The following is a 21479-nucleotide window of genomic DNA, read 5'->3' as shown; positions in this document are numbered from 1 at the left end:
GATTGTCCATGACTTTCATAAACCATCTGAAATGTGGAACTAGAGACGTCTGCAGGATTTCTAGATGTTGTTGATATATGGCTTTGCATGGTAGAGTCTTAACTGGCATTTGCAGATGCAGCAACAAACTGGTTTTACCATCAACGGTAAACAACAGTGTTCCACGAGTCCACGTAGTAATATCCTGCACACAGTCTTAATGCAGTGCCTCATGAGGGATTGTAGGTCAGGGGCATTCAGTATGTGGGTTTTGGCCAGATACTATAACCTGTTTTTGATTTGTAAATCATTGCATTCTGTTTTTACATTTACATTTTACAAAACTTTTGGAATCAGGGTTTGTAGCTGTATTTACTGAAATACTTCAAACTTACCATAACTTCAAGTTCATTGCACCAGCACCTGATTAACTTACAGACTTGACAGGAAAGATTTTCTCCCTATCTAACAGAGACAGAGCACATTCAAAGAAACAATAGGAACTCCACTGCTTGGCAGAATCAACCATGTCCTGTTGTGACATGAATACATTTTTTATTGCAACTAGCATTCACTTTTAAGTGTTAGTGATTCATATCTGTTCAGAGAGCGTATTGGAGCGGAGATAGTGCTCCTGAATTAGCAAGATAATGCATGTTAGCTGCATGTGAGTCATACTGTTGGCAGCGCACAAAGTCTTGATCTAATTTTTAGCACAGATGTGTTCAAGACAGCCACTTTTTTATTATAACATTAAGAAAAAACAAAAGAGAAAGAACACAATTAAACCCAACAAGTCACTCTAAGTAACGTTATGCCGAAGTTACAGTTGCTGTCTGCTGCTTTGCAGAGACAAACTGTAGAGGTGATGATGGATGAATAAATGCATGAATGGATGAATGAATGAATGATGATCTTTCCTGGTAATTTGATCAAATTGTTGTAAATATCACTGTTTCTCTTCTCTCACTAGGCAATGTTGAGTTTGCCTATACAGCTTTTCCTCTCTGGTGGACGCAGGGTGTGAATTGTTTGACATGCTTAAAATTGATGTTCTTAGCTACACTATAAGGGTTCAAAAACGGTTATTTCTGAAGGCTGAGGTTCTGCCAAGAACCATTTGCATCTGAAGAACCCTTTTTTGAAGAAAGGGTCCTTTGAACCTCTAAAGGTTCCATTAAGAACCCTTTTCATCCAAATAAAAGAAAATGATTTCTACACAGTCATTTTGTTAGCATTTCAGCCCTGTTTTCCCCTTTGTGCTTTTTCTCTTTATCACAAAAGAAACTGGATATATATAATAAAGTAAAATATAAGTTTTCATGCATATATACTAAACAGTGCACATACAAGTGTGTGTTTGTGGACAGACCACCATGCAAACATGGAAATCCTTGTGAACACACAGATGCTAAAACCCACATTTCTGAACTTGCACATAGATGCAAACAGTCACCTGTGACATACAGTAACTACATGTTTCCTGAGGGAGTTTCAACCCATAAAGCTCTATTGACTCTTTAACTGACTCAAGGTTTTAACAACCTCACAAGAAGGAAGGCTGATCCTTATCTACCACACCAGTATTGTTTTATAGACTGCTGTGGTATCCTGTCTAACCCTGGCTTAAAACACTTTTATATATATATGGGCTTGTGTTAGCATTGTGGAGAGTACAGAGAGGTGACTGTGTGTTTGGCAAAGCTGTGCTGGTTTTCAATGAGAGTGGTGAGTGAGCAATGGGTTTGCGCTGAAAGCGCAGAGGTAGGAAAAGGTGTTGCCGGTTCATACCTTTGGCGCCAGAACAACAGCTATTCATTTGGGAGGAGTGCAGTTCAGGGTCATGGCCAGTGTCTTTTCTTGATGTGTGACTACATGTGTGTATGACTCTGCCTGTGTGTGTGTTTGCTGTAGTCCGTCTTCATTAAGAATCCATCCAGGTAAAGGCCTTATCCGGGCTGTGAAAACAATCTTGAAAAATGGCTGTCCAGTCGTTGAGTTTGTCTTGCTTTCTTTCTTTTTTTTTTCTCTCATTCCCTTTCTCTCCACCCGTACATCCGCTCCTCGCTCTTTCACAGGCAGAGTTGTGAAACGCTGTATTTGCAGCCTACTCCTCACATGTGTAATGAGGGCCATAAAAACACAATGGAAGAGGTGGAAGAGCAGAGACACAAAGGAGGGAGGGATGTAAACTTTTTACATTTTGAGTCTGACAAAGTGATTGTGAAAAAATTGCGATACATGAATAATTATCCAAAGTTAGAGCATCTTTAGTCTCCATCATGATGCATTTCAGAGTCAAACTAAATATGTGGGTGCATTCTTAGAAATAAGGGTTCCTCCTGAAGGGCTCAGGTTCTCTACAGAAAGATTTACTCCTGAAGAGGGCAAAAAATATGGAGAGAAACTAAGTTGAATGAGCCTGATTTATTTAGGGAAAATAGAGTTTGCTGATGTTATCATGCTTTTATCATTTTTTATTAGATGCTTCCCCAATTTTTGTTAATGATTAATAGAAATTGTGGGATGGGGTATGAACTCTTTTTTTGCTTCTGAAAGGGGGCATGTCTGGAAAAGTTTGAGAACCACTGGTTTAAATTAACAATGTTTACACAGTTTAAAAAAAAAAAAATCCCCCAGGTGATGTGGCATTAGACTGTTTAGTGATGATAGCTTTATAACTGTGGGCAGAATGGAATGACAGCAATTATTATCAATTAGATGCTTTTCTTTTTTTTGTTAAAAATACCTCTTCCATAACTCCAACAATGTCAGCCACACAATTGATTCATGTTTTAATCAAAACACCCCCTAGCCTCAAAGGAAAATGTGGAAGTAAAAGAAGACAGGGTAAAACGGAGGGAAAGAAAGAAGGTTAGGATCTTCCTCCTCCTCCTCTGCCCTCCTGCTCACATAAGATACAGCAACACCTCCTTTTGCAAACACGAAAAATCTCAGATAGCTACACAGCATGCATCATAGTGTGTGTTTGGTACACCCTTGCAAGTCTGTGTGTGTGTGTGTGTGTGTGTGTGTGTGATTGCTCTTCTGTTTCAAGCATGTTAAAGTGCTGCACCCTCTGCCCTGTGTTTACTCTCTCTAGTCATCTGAGACAAATAACTAATCAGTCGACATGTTTGTCCAGGCATAGCCATGCACTTGACCGGTCATGTTACATGCACACACACACGCGCGCGCACACACACACACACACACACACACACACACACACACACACACACACACACACACACACACACACACAGAGCTTCAAGCAGTGCAATTGACATCAATCAGCGAGGCCTATAGTAAAGACACATACAGCCATACATTTACTCCCTGCTCAAATAGTGCAAGCATTATACGACATAACTCCAAACAAAGTGCAACGGAAACTCTTTCAACCGTTCTAGTCTCATATATGTGGCTTTAAGAAATCCAGTTGGGGAAAAGTATTGAAAAATGCTGAAATCTGCGATACTACAATTTCCCATTGCAGCTATATTAAAAAACAAAAACAAAAATTAATTTATGAATGTCTTCTTGTCTGATGACCACACAAAGGGTTCAGTGGCGTCCACAATCAAACTGGAACTGTGCTTCACATGAGACGTGGAGTGTTAATCAATGCCAGCGTTAATATGGATTAATGCCAATTTATGCTGTCTTGTATTTAAATAGCCTATACTAATATTTTGATGTTGATTTAAACCCACAATATGTATTTATTGTGCCACTAGGAGTCTCTCATAATAATAAAGACGTAGTTTGATGATGTCATGAAGTAGCGTGGGACCATGGCGGTTGTTAACTTCACTTTTAAACCACCACTATAGCTGATGAAAATCTACCTAACATGACTCAGGCAGAAATGATGTTCATGGATGAAGTAATATAAAGGTTTTGTTTATATTTATTTGTGCTTGGTTACATTTGCCGACTTCCATCCTCACTCTCTGACGTATCTGACGTATCCTGTGTTTTCCCAGAAGTTTATAGCAACTAGCGGCTAGCAAAGGAATGCACTCTTACCTTGAATAAATCCATCCCATATTGTTGCACCTAAAATTCCTTATTTCACAGCAGCTTTTCTAAAAAGTTGAGAAATGTTAATTTCAAGGACAAACCTTGTATTCTTTTCAGTACCTGTGACAAAATAAAAAATAAAAATAATATAATGATAAACAGTAAAATATTGGGTCAGTTCACTGAGACACTGACACATACATGGATGACATTTCTAATAAATAAATGATATTGAAATAAAGATAAATGAGGAGAAATTATGGATGTCTCTTTGTGTTGTTAACATTTTGGATAAAGTAATCACACAATGTACCAAAATATAAAACATGTCTAGTTTTTTTTAGACGTTTTAATGCAGAAATGTCACATATTATAGCTTTAAATTGTTATTTTAGGAAGTAAAAAAGTAGTGCCAGGTTGGTTAAGAAACACCTTTGAACCTCCACTCGGATCTCTTTTATGGTATAAACATCTGTCAGATTTTTTGTTGTAGTTTGTTTGAGGTTCACCACTTTGTTCTCTCAAAACGCCTGAACTAAAAAAGGCATTTTTGTAAGGATCATATTTAAGTGGTTTTCAAAACTTTCCTTTTATACGATTCTTTAAGGCTTTTTTTGCTCTCATTCAGAACACGCTGAGGACACAAAATCTGCTGAGTCTGTTTATGTTGCAATTTGTGTGAGGTTGACCCACACTTTTGGGTAAAATGCCTGGACTAAAAGTGGGTTTTTTCCATGAGCATAAACACTGGTTTCATTCTTTTCACGTGTCGTGTGTGTAATGACCTCTGTTGTACAGAGCAGTGTCATAAGACAAATATGACCTCAGAAGATGACAGAAGATTACAAATCCCCCTGAAGTGGATCATTGTGTCAGGAGATTTTTAAGAAACTCGTTCGAGCTGCAATATGTGCTCTGTGTGTGTGTGTGTGTGTGTGTGTGTGTGTGTGTGTGTGTTCTTGTGGCCCCAGACAAGACTGAGCAGGTGAGTACCGCCACAGACTCTGCATGTAGAATCACATACACACACACACATATACACACACACCTTTGTGCCAGTTTAACTTTGCAGGTGTCACTCCCTCAGTTTGTATTTAAACTGGCTGTGATTGGCTAATGCATATTTGCTTTATGTCTGTCAGCACTTTGCCCTCACTTTAAACCCCACAGCTACTGGCGGCTATGTTGAATTAAATAATTTCAATGCCAACTATTAGCATATCAACACAACTTTGTGGTGTTGTTACGGCTTCTGTGGCACATTACTCTGTGGCAGTATTAAACTTTGGATGGTCTGTTTGAAGCACATTGTGTTTTGTTGTAAGGGTGTGTGTGTGTGTGTGTGTGTGTGTGTGTGTGTTCACCTCACCTCTCTCAAACTGTATTCCCAGCTCAAAGAGTAAATAGGCACAGGCATGCTTTTTTGGCTGCAAGGCTTGAAAGACTTGGCTGGGTTTTATTTGTTCAGTCATTTTTCCATACACTAAAACACACGTAGATGTGTACACACTCACATATTAGACTGATGCTGTTATCACTTGGCTCATGGCAGATTACTGATTTACACTTGAAGCAGGATAAAAGAGTCGACTCTTTGACTATAGCAACTTTTGACAGCCTGAACGCCCAGTTAGTGATTTAAAAAGCCTGAAAAAATGAGTCAGTACTTCCTCTTTGAATCAACAATGAAGCCAGAAGCAGCTCTGTTACTGGCATTTAAATCAACATTAGATTTACTTTTACTGTAAAACTCTACTGTAGAGAAGAGCAACATTTCCTCCACTGAGCAGACTGACACAGGTTTCTTTAGTTAAATCTGTGCTGCATAGATAGTTGAAAATCAATTTTAATCTGTTTTGTTGGAGGTCAGATATTCACATCATGTTCTCTAACTGCTGGGAGTTCTACGTAGAACACTTTTATATTGTGATACAAAGAACCCTTGACGAAAGATTTCTTCCATGACTTCATCCGCCCTCTCTAGGGTTCTGTCCACAATCTTTCCAGTTTCTAAGGGTGCTAACAAAAATCCACCCAGGGGGTTCTACCAACAGTGCTTCTACATTCCAAGGATTTTATCAAGAACCCAGGATTCTATATTATGGTACAAAGAACCCTTAACGAAACTCTTTCTTCCCTTAATCTTACAAAGAACTCTTCTTCTTTTCTTCATAAAAGGGTTATTTAGAAGCAAACGGCTCTCGATAGAACTTCAGCTCTAATTTCTAAGAGTGTACATACATGTTTTCTGTTTCAATACTTTGACAAGGTGCTTTGTTTAGTTATCTGCTGTTGACAGTAGAGGCACACTGATACATCAGTTTGGATTTTATATAATCCAGTATTGGTCGGACTCTACAGGTTACAGGTTATTCTGACCTGGACACAGACACACTGACCGGCTCGTTTTACTGCAATGCTCTTATCTCCACCTGACATAAATTCAAAATAATTTACGCTTTTTAAAGGATCCAGCCTCCTCTGCCAATTTTATTCACAATCCTCCCTCCTGTAAATGGTGCAAGGAAGAGAATAATACTGTGATCACAATACCACGAGTCCGCTGTCTAACCTGGAATGACGGCGCTAGGATTGTTGTAGGTATCAGGGTAACCGCAAGGTGTCACAGCAAATGAAAATGACCGAATACATAGGTCATTTTCATTGTTGTTTTTTAGTCTAGGTAATATGGATTTTTTTTGTTTGCTATGTGTTTATTGGCCATTTGCTTAGGTAGAGCAGGACTGTAAAATTAGGTGAGGGCAGCAAAGGACACTAGCAATGGTAGATAGCAAAGTGCTGTCCAAAGTTAAAATATTTTAACTTTTTGCCTCCTTCCACCATGGAATTTACAACTGGATTATTTCTAGAATACTTACATAAAATGATAGAAATTATTTTATTCAAAATGTTTTCTTCCTTCCTTTGTAAACAATATGCACCCATCCTGCCATTTTGTCACCCTGTTTGTTTTTTCCTGTGTTGTCCAGAAGGTGTTGTTCATCTGCAGTCTGTAGCATTGCAGAGACAGTCTGACACAGACGGCTCCCAATTTTGTTATCTAAAAGATGTGGGCGGAGGGGATTTTTGAAGGTATTTAACCATCTGTTTTGATGAAGCTTACTGGCAGCTTCACTTCACACCTTCTATTTCTCACATTGAAGATGCAGCGTGGTAAAATCTTGGCTTGTTTCATTTAGTTTCATCTGCTACACAAATTGTTTGTTTGGTAGTGTCAGAAACAGCGGGATACTGATCTCTGTTTGTCTGTGAAGCAGACAAAAGCCCTTCTTAAACAGAGATCCGGCAATACTGCCATAAAGAAGGCCTGTAATTACCCCAGCTTTGCATTTTTACATGGAGATAGTATGCCGGAGCAAAAGCAAAGGAGGGTTAATGTGTAACAAAACTGCGTTGGTGTGTAGTTTAACAACTGTGTCACTACCTCTGCTACCTTCTCAAAGCTAAAGCAACAATGACGCTCCATTCCATGTTTTTACGTTTTATACAGAACAGTGAGGCAGAATAATGGCGCAACATCCCGCCTTTAACAGGCTACAGAGAGAAGGCGCATGCCTAATCACCGAAGAAGTGCACATCACCATCACTTGACAGTAGTTTCTTTTATTTACTCGCCTCTCTTAAAGAGTGGCCGACTTCTCTGACTTGGTTTCTCTCACCCTCTCTCCCTCACACACAAACACACATTACAAAAGCTTTAGTCACATCTTCCAGTCATACAGTGGCACATTCACTCCCTTTTCCTCGGACCAGCTGTCTTTGTGTTGAAACCAGTAACAACACAGGCAGAAAACCACCATGTTTGCCGGGGCATTATTGGCAGAAAATGAATGTCACGTTGCGCACTTATTTGTGGTAGGAAGTATTTCTAAGAACTTAAAAACAGGACGGTACGACTGACTCACCCGGCACCGGATGAACTTACCTCATCTGGTGACTGGGCTGTTGGAAGTGGAAAGAAGAAAAGAACTAGTGTGTGGTTGATCTCAAAGAGCTACAGCATCTTGTTATCATGCCACCACCTGGTCTAATAAGGCACAGCTGTGCTTTGAGCTAATTGCTAACGTCAGCATGATAACATGTTCACAGTGACAACACTAACATGTTAATCTTGTGCAGGTATAATGTTAATTATGTTTACTGTCTTAATTTACCTTGTTAGCATGCTAGCATTTGCTAGTTAGTGGGGCTGTGACGTATGGATTTTGTCTTACTGTGGTGAAAAAGCAACGTGTTCATGCAGGAGACTTTGTAAAATATATCCATAATGATAAATAATTCAAAATAGTTATTGTTGTTATTGTTGCTGGCAATGTCATGATGCCTTCGGTTGAGTCTGTTGACCAATCAGAGACTGTAGTCCTGACTGGTCATATGGTATGTGTGCCAGCTTTAACCTCAAATGCATTGTGCAGTGGAATAACATGAGATTGACCCTACAAAATAAAATTTGTGGTGATGATCTCAACCCTGTGTTAGGCATTATATGACGGGAATATTGCAGTCATGCGGTCATCATCCCAGAAATACGCACTGGCACTAAACAAAAAGTACAACTGAGGCTGATGGGAATGTCATAAGTTTTGAGGGTATTTGATCACAAACCAAAGTATTGGACAAATTTAATGTGTACCTGGTGAAAAGGTTGCCACAATTACTCTCAAAGCAGGACATGAATGTATGTCCAGTATTTCATGGCATAATAGTTGCTGAGACATTTCTCTCAAAACCATAAATGTGAACCTTATGCTGGCGAGAGGAAAAGTCAGGGGATCACCAAAGTCATTAGGATACATTGTCTGTGGACCACGAATGTCTGTACATAATTTCATGGCAATCCTTCCAATTATTCAGTAGATATTTTAGTCTGGACCAAAGCAATGGAAAGACCACTGACTCACCATCTGACCATCAGACACAATGACATTGTCATCTGTAGATCTCCACGCTGCCTTTGTGGCTTTAAATACACCAAGAACATACAAACAAAAACCATTTAGACGTTGTGATTCTTTTACTCTTTGTATGAATATAGCCTTGAAATATTAAACCACACAGTCATATGTACCATTTAGTTAGATACTTTACAGAAAACAGACTTCCCTACTTTCCTAATGGTGTTGAAGCACCCATCTGAGCAGACAGCAACACTTGTATCTCTGTTTGGCCCATTTCCCGCTCATGCAATGGCTGGTGATTCAGCAGAACTTAACACACACGCCCACACACACACACACACACACCAGAGGCAATCAATGAGAGATTACCCGGAGCATTCCACTAGTGTCAGGATCCAGACCACCAGCCAAGAGGAAGTGGCATTCCTCTGATTCCTCAACCAGCGGCGTCATGGAGGACCTGGCTGTTTGCGCTGGGGGCTGTTAGATGAGCATGAATGAGGATGTCGTGTGTACAGGACCAGGTCTACAGTATCAGGCAACTGAGGTCAACACAGTGACATCTGTCTGCTTCTTATCCTCACTTGTTTCCTTCATTACCACTCCTTTGAAAGACAAAATCAATTTTAGAAGATAACCTTGACTTACCTTGACTTATTGACAGCATGTTTCCCTGCAGAGTTCAGGTTGTTCCACACTTTTATTGGCCCTTGCTGTGTATATTATTATATTAACTTACCTGCTGGTATTTATTAATGCCCTGTTTCTTCATTTATTCCTTTGATTTTCCACTTGACACATTAATTTTAACCTGACATTTATTGAAAGACAGTGGTTAGATGATCATTTGTGTTGCTTGGGAACTTTCCACGTGACAACTGTAAATTATTTGGTGTCAAGGAGAATGTTAAGTTCCCACTTGGTGCTTTACTGTCAAAAACCAAACCTGCCACCCAGGCTAGTCCTCTTCAAATACGTCACTGCAGTGAAGCATTTATCAGAAATTGTGTATCAAAGTCATTCATACCCAGTCTTGGAGCTCATTGGCTATCTTCTGATGATGGTTTAGCCTCTTGGGACAACAGCCAGGGGGTATAATAACGATATAACTTTCTCTTCTACGTGCCTGTGATTCTTCCTTCATATGCAGATATCTGCTTTGATGGAGTGGCGTGGTACACCTGTTGGGTGCAGTACAGTTTCTCTTGACTTCACTCACTTGTCCTTTTGTCCTTGTCCCCATTTTCAGCGAGATCAGCCAGTGCTCGGGTGAGGAGAACTGAAAGAGAGGGATCTGGCATCACCAGTCCCAGTAAGTAGACTGCACCACTGTCATTTTTCATCTCTACATACATTTCATTCATACACTCAATATCTAGTATAAACATACATTTCTTGTTTCCACATCTGAAAGACAGTCCACTGACCAATCCATGTCTGTGTATCTGTCAACCGTCCAGATTTGGTTAATGTCAAAGTCTACACTGCCTTTTCCAGCTTCCACTTAATCACTCACTATTCCTGTTAAGTATTACATAAGTCAGTGTCATTGACCTCAGCATGGTAACACTGAGGGCAGAGCAGGTACTGTTTCCTTTCCAGACAACAGCTGATAGCAGGTAAACAGCAGATCACTGACGCAGTGAAAAAATCCAGTTAGTGCAGATAGTAAGCTAGTTAGCCAGACATGTTAATGTTTGCAGCATATGTCAGAGCAGATACAAAGTTTAATTCATTCCTTGCACATCTGTTCGTTATGTTTTTGAAAGACTGCAAAAAAATGTGCCACCCTCCAAACTGAGTATCATCTTAGAGTCCCATGCACACTACCTCAACATGGTTGCTAATCTATGATTGGATAGTTGCTGCAGGAGAGGGGCTTAGCAAAGAGCCAAATAATGATGTTTCTTTGCGACTTCTTTTGCCGCTGTTTGCTTTTTCGCTGTCAGAAATAAAACAAGAGGGAAGTGAAACCAGGTGTCCAAATGAAAACAGATTTCCATTAACCTTCATCATCAGCCAAGCAAAATCTAAAATCACATTTTCTCTATTTTCTGAGGTTTTTCTTCTTTTAATGTGCAATTTCATAATGTGTATAAAAACATGTTTGTGTGTGTGTGTGTGTGTGTGCTGCACGTAGCTAATACACTGAAGCTGTGGCTGTGGCTCACCACTGAGGCATCTTCTGCAGCATCAGCACATAGAGGGGAGGAAGACAAGAGAGGAGGGGGACAGAAGCAAACACACACACACACACACACACACACACACACACACACACACACACACACACACACACACACACTCTCACACACACAGATACATGCTAGGTTTGCACACAAACTCACTGTGTGAGGGGCCGTGTGTCACGCATCAAATTTGCAGCATGCAAATTTTGACTTGAAACATACACACTTTCTGTTCATTTTGATACCTTTAATGCATGAGCATCCAAAGTTCTGTAAGACTCACAAATATATCTGTTTGAGCCTGTTCAGACCTGGTGTTAACATGCATCCACATGTGATCCGATCACAACTGGAGAGGTCGTAGCCCATGAGTTCACATCTGGCATGAAAATATGTCTCCAAATGCGTCTCGAATCACCACCTGTGATCAGATGTTGTTTCCCTGTTGAATGACCATTTCCGTCCATGTGGTTGTGCAATATGAACAACTGACTACTCGTTTAACTCCAGTGTCAGTCCACAATGAGCCTCACGTTTTACCTGCACTGTCAGCAGCTGCTCCGTGGGGCTCAGGGTTTTTTATAACAGAACAATGAGCACAACTCACAATGTTGATGACAAAGAAAGCCATTTATGACTGATTTGTGACATTTATGATTTAGAGTCAGAGAAAGTAAAAGTGTTTCCCAGCAACAAAATGTTTTGTACAAGGAAAGAAACAACTTAATTACATTAATACCAAAATTCCAAGAAGGCACGACTAATTAAGAATTCACTGTAGCTGTTTCACTTCCTCTTTCTGTATGAAAAAAAAACAAGTTTGCAAAATGTGTTGTTGTTTTTAACGGATGACTCAACAGTAAAGTATCTTTTTACTCAAAGAAACTTTGCCAAAATTATTAGAAGGCACAAATAATTAAGAATTTGTAGTAGAGAGTATTTAAAAAAGTTTATGAAGTTTCTCCTCTCTCAACATCTCTCAAAATAACATAATTTATAAAGGGGGTGTGGAGATATTGCAGTTATTAGTGTGTTCACAAATACCTGCTGCAGGTAAGAGAGTCTAAACACATAATTTGCATTACAGTGAACCAAATGATGCACTTACAGGAAGTCAGTTGAGCAGGCGGTCCTTCAGTGACGCCCAGGACACACTGTGTTCACACTGCTGAAAGAACGCATGTTAATACCAGGTCTACACAGGGCCTGTTAGTGAACTGACCCCAGGATGTGTATTCATCTGACAGACAGCTGACAGGCGATGAGACAACAAACACATTCTGACAGTGCTGGGTGGTTGTGTGTGTTTCTGCATCCACACAGATGTGTATCTGGAGAGTGTACTTGGTTGTGTGTTTGTGGCCGTTTATATGTCTGTGGAAGGTCATTAAATACAAACAAAATGTGCAAGCACAAAAAATGAGAAGTGTGTGGAGCACATGAGCACAGCAACATGAGCATTAATGTAATAATGTAATGAGTACACAAGAGGAATTGTTTGCAAAATAAATTCTTCCGTGTCCTTTTCAGACACACACTTTCTCCCATTCATGCTCAGAATTTTCCTAAACAACAGAGGAAATGACACAAAATCAAAAATAAGCTCCACATTCAGTCATTGTAGTTTTATTCTGGGTTTTATTCCGAGCATATTGAGTTCTTGAACTGCTGTGCCCTACTATCCGTGATACACAAACACACAAAAAAAGGCCAACAGACAGAAACACACACACATTTCACAGATGCAGATATGCCTGAGCAGATACACACACGTGCAGGTTGTAGGGAATTGCTTAAGGCTGAGGATAAGGCCTTGCTTGTCAGCAGACCTCCCTGACGTTGATGCTGTCGCCACAGGGCAAGTTTGTGTGTGTGTGTGTGTGTGTGTGTGTGTGTGTGTGTGTGTGTGTGTGTGTGTGTGTGTGTGTGTGGGTATGTGTGGTGTGTGTGTGTGTTCCCAGTTGGCATTTGGAGGGAGATGTCCCATACAAAACATCTGCCAACGGGGCAGATTTACGAGCTGGCAGGCGGGTGTTTGTGAGGATGCTTTACTGTAACCTCAACTCATACACACACTCACACACACACATACACACACACACACACACACACACACACACACACACACACACACACACACACACACACACACACACACACACACACACACACAGGTCTATCCAATACTGTCACTATTGTTTATCTGCGTGCAGTTAATTCCCATCTGGCAGTCAGCAGATCCTGCTCTGTTGGACACACACACAGAATTAGAGCGGATCACAATCTGAGGTGTGCACGTCTACGAGGTGAAATAAACAAGGAGTCAGCAGGCTACACTTACATTTCCTCTCACCTCATCTCATTTGACTAAAGATTTATTTTCTCATATATCATTTGATTTAATCCATAATTACCCAGGTTTTATGTTCACATGTGTTGCCTTTATCATTGCAGATCCAAAAGAACTGCCAAAAGAAATAAAAACATACTGTGTTTGTAAGCTGTGTGCCTTTTACTCATGGCAACTTTTACAATTAGAGCCTGTCAGTCAACCAATATTATCGGCCCGATATTGTCTTATCACAGCTATATCAGTCTATATCAATATTGTTATATATGTTGCTGGACATGCGGCTATATGAAAAAGTTTTTTATCAAGCAATAAAGCAGATTTTTTTATTTGTTAGCTTTGCGGGCAGCATTGTATCTTTATGTTTGATCCATCTATGAGAGCTGGCTTTAATTAAGAATTAATGAAGATGTGGCTAGAGATATATAAACACACAAACACACACTAAATGCTGACATGCATACACAAACACATGATACACTCAGGTCAACCGCAGCAATCTGCGTTGCACAAGACTTCAGACTGTCATGTCTGAGTGTGTTTGATCTCTCTATCGGAGCTCAGACGCTTGCCATGTGACCTCTGACCCGCAGCACAGTGTGAGCGGCGTGCCAAAGGTCAGAGGTCATCTGAGTTTCCTGAACACAGAGACGCACACTCACTAGTCCTCCAGTCTCGGATATTTGCTCTTGCTGTCATTTTTCCTCGCCGGTAACACACTGCACTGCCTCTCCTGCATTAACCCCTGAAACATTTCTGAGAAGCAAGTTCACATACACTCTCAGGAATAAAGATTATAACTAGAACCTGAAAGAGTTCTTGGCCTTGTCTGCATGGGAGAACCCTTTTTGGTTCGTGGTAGAACCTTATATAAAGGTTCCGCTTGGAACCCTTTCAGAGAGTTCTACACAGAGCCCAACATGAGGGGTTATACTTACCATCTGTAAAAGATTTCACCCAGAACCTCCTATTAGAGGTTTTACAGAACCCAGAACCCAGAACTATCTCTGAGGGTTCGATCCAGAACTGTTCCACCTTCTAAGGGCGCTATCAAGAACTAACCCAGGACGTTCTACTGAGAACCTTTTGATCCTCCAACAACTTTACCATCAGGGGATCTACCAAGAACCTTTTTATATTCCAAAGGTTTTATGTAGAACACAGTGGGGGGTTCCGCTGTGAATCTTTTCATATTCCAAGGGTTTTACGTAGAGCACTGTCAGGGGGTTGTACAGAGAACCCTTTTATATTATGGTCCAAAGAACCCTTGATGAAAGAGTTAGTCAAGGATTGTTGACATCCCTGTGGGGTTCTTTGGATGAAAAGGGTTCTTAATGGAACCCTTAGTCTTACAACAAACCCTTGACAAACCCTTTCTTGAAAATAGGGTTCCTCAGAAGCAACTGGTCCCGGGAAGAACCTCAGCCCTTCAGGAAGAACCTTTCATTTCTAAGAGCGTAGCGTTCCCCCCTCTTGCTTCCGTCCTGTATTGTTTTTGCGTGTCAGTGTTATTTCAACAGGCTGTCATCCCTCCACACGTTCACTGAGGCCGAGCTGTATCTGATCCATTATGAGGAAGTCTGGAGGTAGTTCAGGGAATGTCTTTCACTCCGGCTTGACAAGATTGTTGTTGGTATCAAATGAATCAAGGCCGAGGCGTGCACACACACACACACGCGCGCACACACACACACACACACACACACACACACACACACACACACACAAGAAGCATTATAAGTTAGCTGACGGAAGAGTTTGCACATCCAGTGGGTTATTTTAGTCTGTAAGGAGCCTGTCCATGTCACATGGTGGAGCTAATGGTTTCTATTTTCAAGATACAATGCTCCTTCAGTCTTTTGCTCTCATCAGAGGAAAGAGAGGGTGAAGAGCGAGAAAGAGACAGAGAGCGGCGAATGCAACATATGATCAGCACATGGGGATGTCGTAATTCTGAATTCATTAGCAAGACACACTGAAGGAATCAAACTTGGGGAGGAGGGAGGGAGAGCAGAGAGCCCAAAAGGAAAGAGAGAGTAAGAAGAGGAGGAAGAGGAACAGAGGGAGGGAGGGAGGGAGGGAGAGAGAAAGGGAAGTCCAAAAAAAGACAGAGAGGGAGAGAGGGAGAGTGTGTGGAGTCAAAGAGCAGACACTACATGTGGCTGTGGAGGGAGTGATCTGGTTATGGAGGGGGACAAATTCTCAGGTAAGACAAACTGTCAGCCCAGATGACTTCATGCCTCTGAATGGAGAACAAAGTAGTTTAAAGTTCTTCAATCGGCTTTTTTACTGTGATCGAGTGTCTATTCTGTAAGAGCCTGCCTCTATTTTCCCCCTCTATGGTATTTTCCACTCTCTCATTCTGTCCTGTTTGCTGACTGCATGTTTTCTTTGGGGTTTGGAGCTGGAGCTGTGCAGGGTTTGTGGAGCAGCTTAAGCGGACCTGTTTTGGTTTTTCTGCCTTTATCTGTTCTGTGCGTTTGCAGGCTTTTCTATCTCTTGTTGTCTGTCCCATTGTTTCAAGTTAAATATCTTTGTCGCCACCTCTTTTTCCAATCTCTGTCCGCCTGTCTTTGCACATTTTTCACCTTCACTTTGATTTCTGTGGCAAAGTGATACAGAAACAGCACTTATTTCTAAGATGTTTCTCTTTTTTTCTCCATCTGCATTCTCCCATTCTTCTTTGGTGTGAAAACAGGAAAGGCTCTGTTTGAACAGTACTACTCTTGTCCCTTGTGGCTCTGATCCCGCTTCGGCCATCAGTCAGTCCCTCCTTTAGCTAACAGGATAGAGAAAGCCACTAGCAAAGAGTCAGCCGACTCTGCAAAAATAAATAGTTACTCTTTATGCCCCGTTGGATGCTGTAAACAATATACATACTTAATTGATAAGAGTGACTGTGTGTGTGTGTGTTGTACATTATGCTAAAGTCATTAGTGAGGCAATGCTGTCTGCTTCTTAATGGTATTTTTATGAGTGTTAGTGTGACTGTTGTTAAAAAGGCATGAACAAAAAAAAAAAAGCTGGAGTGGAAATGGTGAAGTGGCTGCAGCATGTGTGTGAGGTTGTGTGTGTTTGTGACCCAACATAGCTTGTAGCACCTACACGGTGTGTGAAATGTGGATGTAGGTGAGACCATTGACAAGTGTGTGTGTGTGTGTGTGTGTGTGTGTGTGTGTGTGTGTGTGTGTGTGTGTGATGGAGGTATCACCCCGCTTTCTCTCAGTGTGGCCCCTTGTCTCCAGGTGCTTCCTCTAGGGAGCTGTAATGGCTTCAGCAGGACATACTTTTTTTGTGTGTTTCTGCTTTCAGAGAACCTTCACTGGAGGATTTATGCATTTGTTCACACTTTCATATACACAGTGTGTGTGTGTGTGTGTATGTATGTATGTGTGTTTTTAGGTCAGTAGGATGTTGTTCCACATGTGCAGAAATGTTGCTATTAAAAACAAGAACATTAAAGGAATGCTTCAGATTACTTGAAGTGAGGTTGTATGAGGTACACATCCATGGTTAATGTATTAACTACAGTGGATGGTGGTCGACACACCTCCAGTTAGAAGAAGCAGCATCGCGGAAGCTGAGCAATGAACTGCTGAGGACAGGGTCAACAGCAAAACATAGCCACCTAAAAAAATGTCCACCTTAAAGAAATCAATATCAGTGTAAGTGTATGGTATATTTAGAATATTTTCAGTGTTTTACCTTGCCGTCAGAGAGCCTCTTCTGATAGGAAACTGCTGTTAAATAAAAATAATATTACTCTCCCCAAGCCAACCAAACTCCACTTCACAGGGAGCTGCTGGTTTACCGCTGCCTCGATCTGTTATACCATTTTTACACCAAAAACTTTAGACATGGGTAAACCCGCTAAAAATAGCCGAATCATCCCTTTCCCATTGCCAGTAGATCTGCTTGCCTGTCTTTTTTTTTCTGGACCAGGATTTTGATTTTGAATGGATCTCCGTGGTTTGAAGTTTAGATTCTCTTCTGCGTCACTATTTGTCCTTTGAGATGTGTCTCATGTTCACTTTCAGCTGCAGGGGAGTCAAGTTAGAAATGCAACATTTCTTTATTATGCCGCTTCAAAAGCTTAAATTACAAAATGATGGGGTACTTTTATTGTGGAAAAATTTATAGAAAGTAAAATGTTCATCCATCTTTTAGCCTGATTGCGAGTGCTTCATCATTAATACCTTCAGGCTGGTGCAATTGTTGCTGTGCTGGGCTGCAGCATCGAATCAAACTGAGTCAAGCAGTTTGTGTGGGTGAAAAAGGAGCAAAACAGGCAACAAGCTTTCACTGCTTCTGCCAAAAAGGACTGAAAATAGCCTGTTTGCCCTGTGTTGAGTTTACATTACTGCCAATAGGAGCAGGAGACGATAAATACCCATGACCAGTGCAGAGTCATTTGACTCGGGAGTGAATGCTGATTGTGCCCTTTTCCCTTGAAGAAACAAGGCAGATATTAGTGGGTGTTTCTGTCCAGTGCAAAAGGGATTTTAGTTTGTTTGTGTAACTCTGTGATTTTGACTAATCTGAACTATCCTTTGAAAACAATGAAGCCACACAGTAACACAAGCAAACTTACAGGTTGATAGACCCATCAAGCAACTCCTGTTTTCTGTAACATAGAACTGACAAAAGCTATCTGATGGCAAGATAAAGCAGTGAAAATGTTCTCAATATAGCATGATATGCATGTTGATCATCACACACTGACTTTCATTAAGTACTTCGTACAATGGCCCATCACATCACATCCAAACAGGACACATTTAAAAATTTTTTTATATACATTCAAACATAATAGAAGTTACATGAAAAGGAGCAGCAGGTGCTCAGTGATGAGGACTGGGTCTTCAGGAGGTTTCAAAACCAGAGTGGGACGTCTGGAGGTTTTCCCCCAGTTAATGTGGGTTTCATAAACTTTGTTTCCTGCATTCTGGTGTTTTTTTTTTTTGCAAACAGATGCCTGCAGATGACACATGAGACCTCAGCATTTAGCCTTATGTAGTCATCCAATTTCAAGTTTGATCACAAAAACAGAAAGTTTTTCTAAGCTTTTAGAGAGACGATGCATGCCAACCTTTGTTCACAACACACAATACAACTAAGCAGTTGTATTGCAATTGTCACTGTACTTTAGAATTTTAAGAAATATATACATTAAAATGTTTAAAATGGCCTAGAAATAAATACAAAGAACATGACCTCAGTGTCCTCAGTGGTAGCTATGGGCCTGGCGTTAATGCTGATTTGCGAGGCTCCCCCTTTGTTTCCTGTGTTTTCTTCTCACGTGAATCAACAGTGATGACGCTTCGGAAAACAGAAACTGTCTATCAGCTGCGCAGAGATTGTGAATAAAGCATGAAGGGGGCTGATGTGTGTCCCATTCATTTGAGTCAGACTGAGGTCAGCTGATGATGCTTGATGAAAGTCTGTGTGATGCAGCCACAGTCAGCAACCACCGGCTCATGACTTATAAAACGCCCTCATGGGAACCTTTTAATAAATTCAGTTGCAACGATTAATTGATTGACTATTCTGGTAACTGATTTATCAGTTTAAGTAATTTCTAAGAAAAAAAGGAAAAATTCTTTGATTTCAGCTTCTTAAATCTGAATATTTTCTGGTTTCTTTACTCCTTTATGACAGTAAACTGAATATCTTTGGGCTGTAGGAGACAAGACATTTGAGGACATAATATTGAGCTTTAACAATTTTCACCATTTCCTTACATTTTATAGAACGAACAATTAATTTATTAACTGAGAAATAATGGGCAGATTAATCAGCTCTGAAAATAGTAGCCCTAAATTCAGAGAAAGATGTCAGTCATCTTGAATCTGTGCTGCAAGTTGTCTGTTTAATGTAATATATGTTTTCCCCACCAGGTGGTGGTGCTGGACCAAAATACTCTTTTTACGTTACCCTCTATCAGTTGTGAACACTGTCAAGAGGCCACAAGTGTTGTTTCTGGTTGATTTCTGTTGTGTTCTTCGTCACAGCCTTGTTGTTGTGAATATAAGCCTCTATAGGTTAAAGGAGAGCTTTTATTAAAGGAAATTGCAGGCCGCGTTGCTTCCTGGTGAGACACGCTTGGTGTTGTTGGGTGGGTTGCCATGGCAACGTGCTGAACAGAACAATATGTGAGGGAGAAGCGAGGATGGCGTTCACAATGCTGGCTTGTTGACGCACCAAACAGTGTTACTACCCGGTGGAGCGATGGAGCCGAGGGCGGAGGTGGGAGAAAGAGAAAGAGAGAGGCCTACTGAGAGTCGTCCATGATGGAGGACAGCTGCTCTCTCTATTTACCGAGCCATTCCATCCCATGCGTGAGGGAAACACACACACATGCAGGCAGCAGCATGTGTGCAGACAGTCGATACACTCAGTCACACACACACACACACACACAGGCGCCGCTCACTGCAAAGAAAACCACTGAGTGAAAGCAATTCAGGGGGTATGCCAGCGTGTGTGTGTGTGTGTGTGTGTGTGTGTGTGTGTGTGTACAGTGCAGTGCAGTGGAGCCATGTTTCCAACAGGTGCTGTATTTGATTAAAGTTTGCAGAGCCTGGCTGGGTGCTGCTGTTTAACATTTGGTTAAGGGCAGCTGCTGTCACCACAGCTGTGCATTTACTTTAGACGAAGCTACTTCACCATGTGGGCTCTGGGGCCACGCGAGGGGTTTTCGTGTGTGTGTGTGTGTGTGTTGATAATATGAAATTGTCTGGCCTTCTGTGACATGTAAGGGATCAAGTCCTGATTGTGGGCATTATCCTGCTTCTATCATGGTCACTTGTCAAAGAAAAATAAGACTATTCATTTACATTTTCATGTGTTTTGTTGAGTTTTTCAGAATTATAACATTGTTTCTTTACTAAAGCCTGAGGGTTTGACTAATGCCTGGAACAATGATTACCACCCCACAATTTTCTTATGCAATGTAAATGTTGTTCACTACTTCAGTATATAAGATAAACCTTGGATATGACTTGGCAACAGGATATGTTCCCAGTCGCTCAGCTCATAGAAGCCCTTGGCTCGGCTATAAGCCAGAAAGCCATCGTATCTAGTGTGAAAACGCCATTCATTATATAAATATATATTGGGGGGCACAAAATTAACCACCTGTTAAGTACAAACAGCAAAAGCGGTAATGATGATGTCAAAACAAGGACACTGACAGCAATTTTTGTCATTTTGTCAATGTATTTCAAAATAGTATGACTTTGCGCTCAAATCACAGGAAGAAGTAACTTCCTACTTCACAAAAACAAATACTTGCGGACTTAAAAACACGATGGATGATATATACTTACGCATGTAACTCTCTACAAACTCTCCTCAACTGCTTCTCACTTCCTGTCCCTGTCACTTATACTGGTCTCCCAGCAACATTTTTCAGCTATCTTCAGAATTTTGTTTTATTTTTAACATAAACAAGCACCTAGCATATCTACTTACAAGAAACAGGAGAGGAGAAGGTTATTGGCGCACAGAGCAAAAGGGGGCGGGACTTAGGAAGGGCAAACCGAGTATTCATCAAGACCATGGTATCACAGGAATTAATAGACACCCTGCAGCCAATCAGAATTGAGTATTCACCCAGACTGTGGTATTAATGTCTCTAATTCAGAAAGTGTGGGCAAGTGCTTAATTGTCTTTTGTTTGCAGTTGTTTATTTAACATATGGGACAGTCAGCGATCCTCACTGCAGCGCAGCGTTTGTCTCTTGCCATTCATTCCCACATTTAGCTGAAAGCACAGTATTGTACTGAAAGCCAGGCACTTTTCTGGTTATGTTTACAGGACCAGTGCTGCTGATTCCATTAGTCATGCTAAAGCTCTTTTTCTGTATTTCTGTCTTTCTCTCTCACACACAGCAGGGAGAAATATCCCTGTTTCCTAGTTTCCATTAGAGTCATCTCTCTGGTTCTATGTCTTTCTCTGGCACACCTTTCCTGACCTTTCCCCTTTTCTTCTTCATGTCTTGTCCATCTACCCCTC

The 21479-nt window shown here is 40.9% G+C and overlaps 1 protein-coding gene across 2 annotated transcripts in view; it reads left to right on the top strand.

Annotated features, from left to right (window-relative positions):
* Nucleotides 1-21479, top strand: part of LOC146309632 (septin-9-like) — a 108521-nt gene that overhangs the window by 5638 nt on the left and 81404 nt on the right. The window contains exon 2 of one of the 2 annotated variants that reach the window (XM_084744126.1): nucleotides 10174-10236. In XM_084744126.1, the coding sequence (XP_084600252.1) occupies nucleotides 10174-10236 (63 nt within the window). Of the gene's footprint in view, nucleotides 1-10173; nucleotides 10237-15536; nucleotides 15670-21479 lie in introns of those variants that run through there. The other variant, XM_084744129.1, reaches the window with a different exon arrangement.

Source organism: Lutjanus erythropterus, chromosome 19 (assembly GCF_056507025.1).
Source record: "Lutjanus erythropterus isolate fLutEry1 chromosome 19, fLutEry1.hap2, whole genome shotgun sequence".
Taxonomy (NCBI): Eukaryota; Metazoa; Chordata; class Actinopteri; order Lutjaniformes; family Lutjanidae; genus Lutjanus; species Lutjanus erythropterus.
The sequence above is the reverse complement of the archived record's forward strand: the minus strand, read 5'-3'. Positions and strand labels throughout refer to the sequence as shown.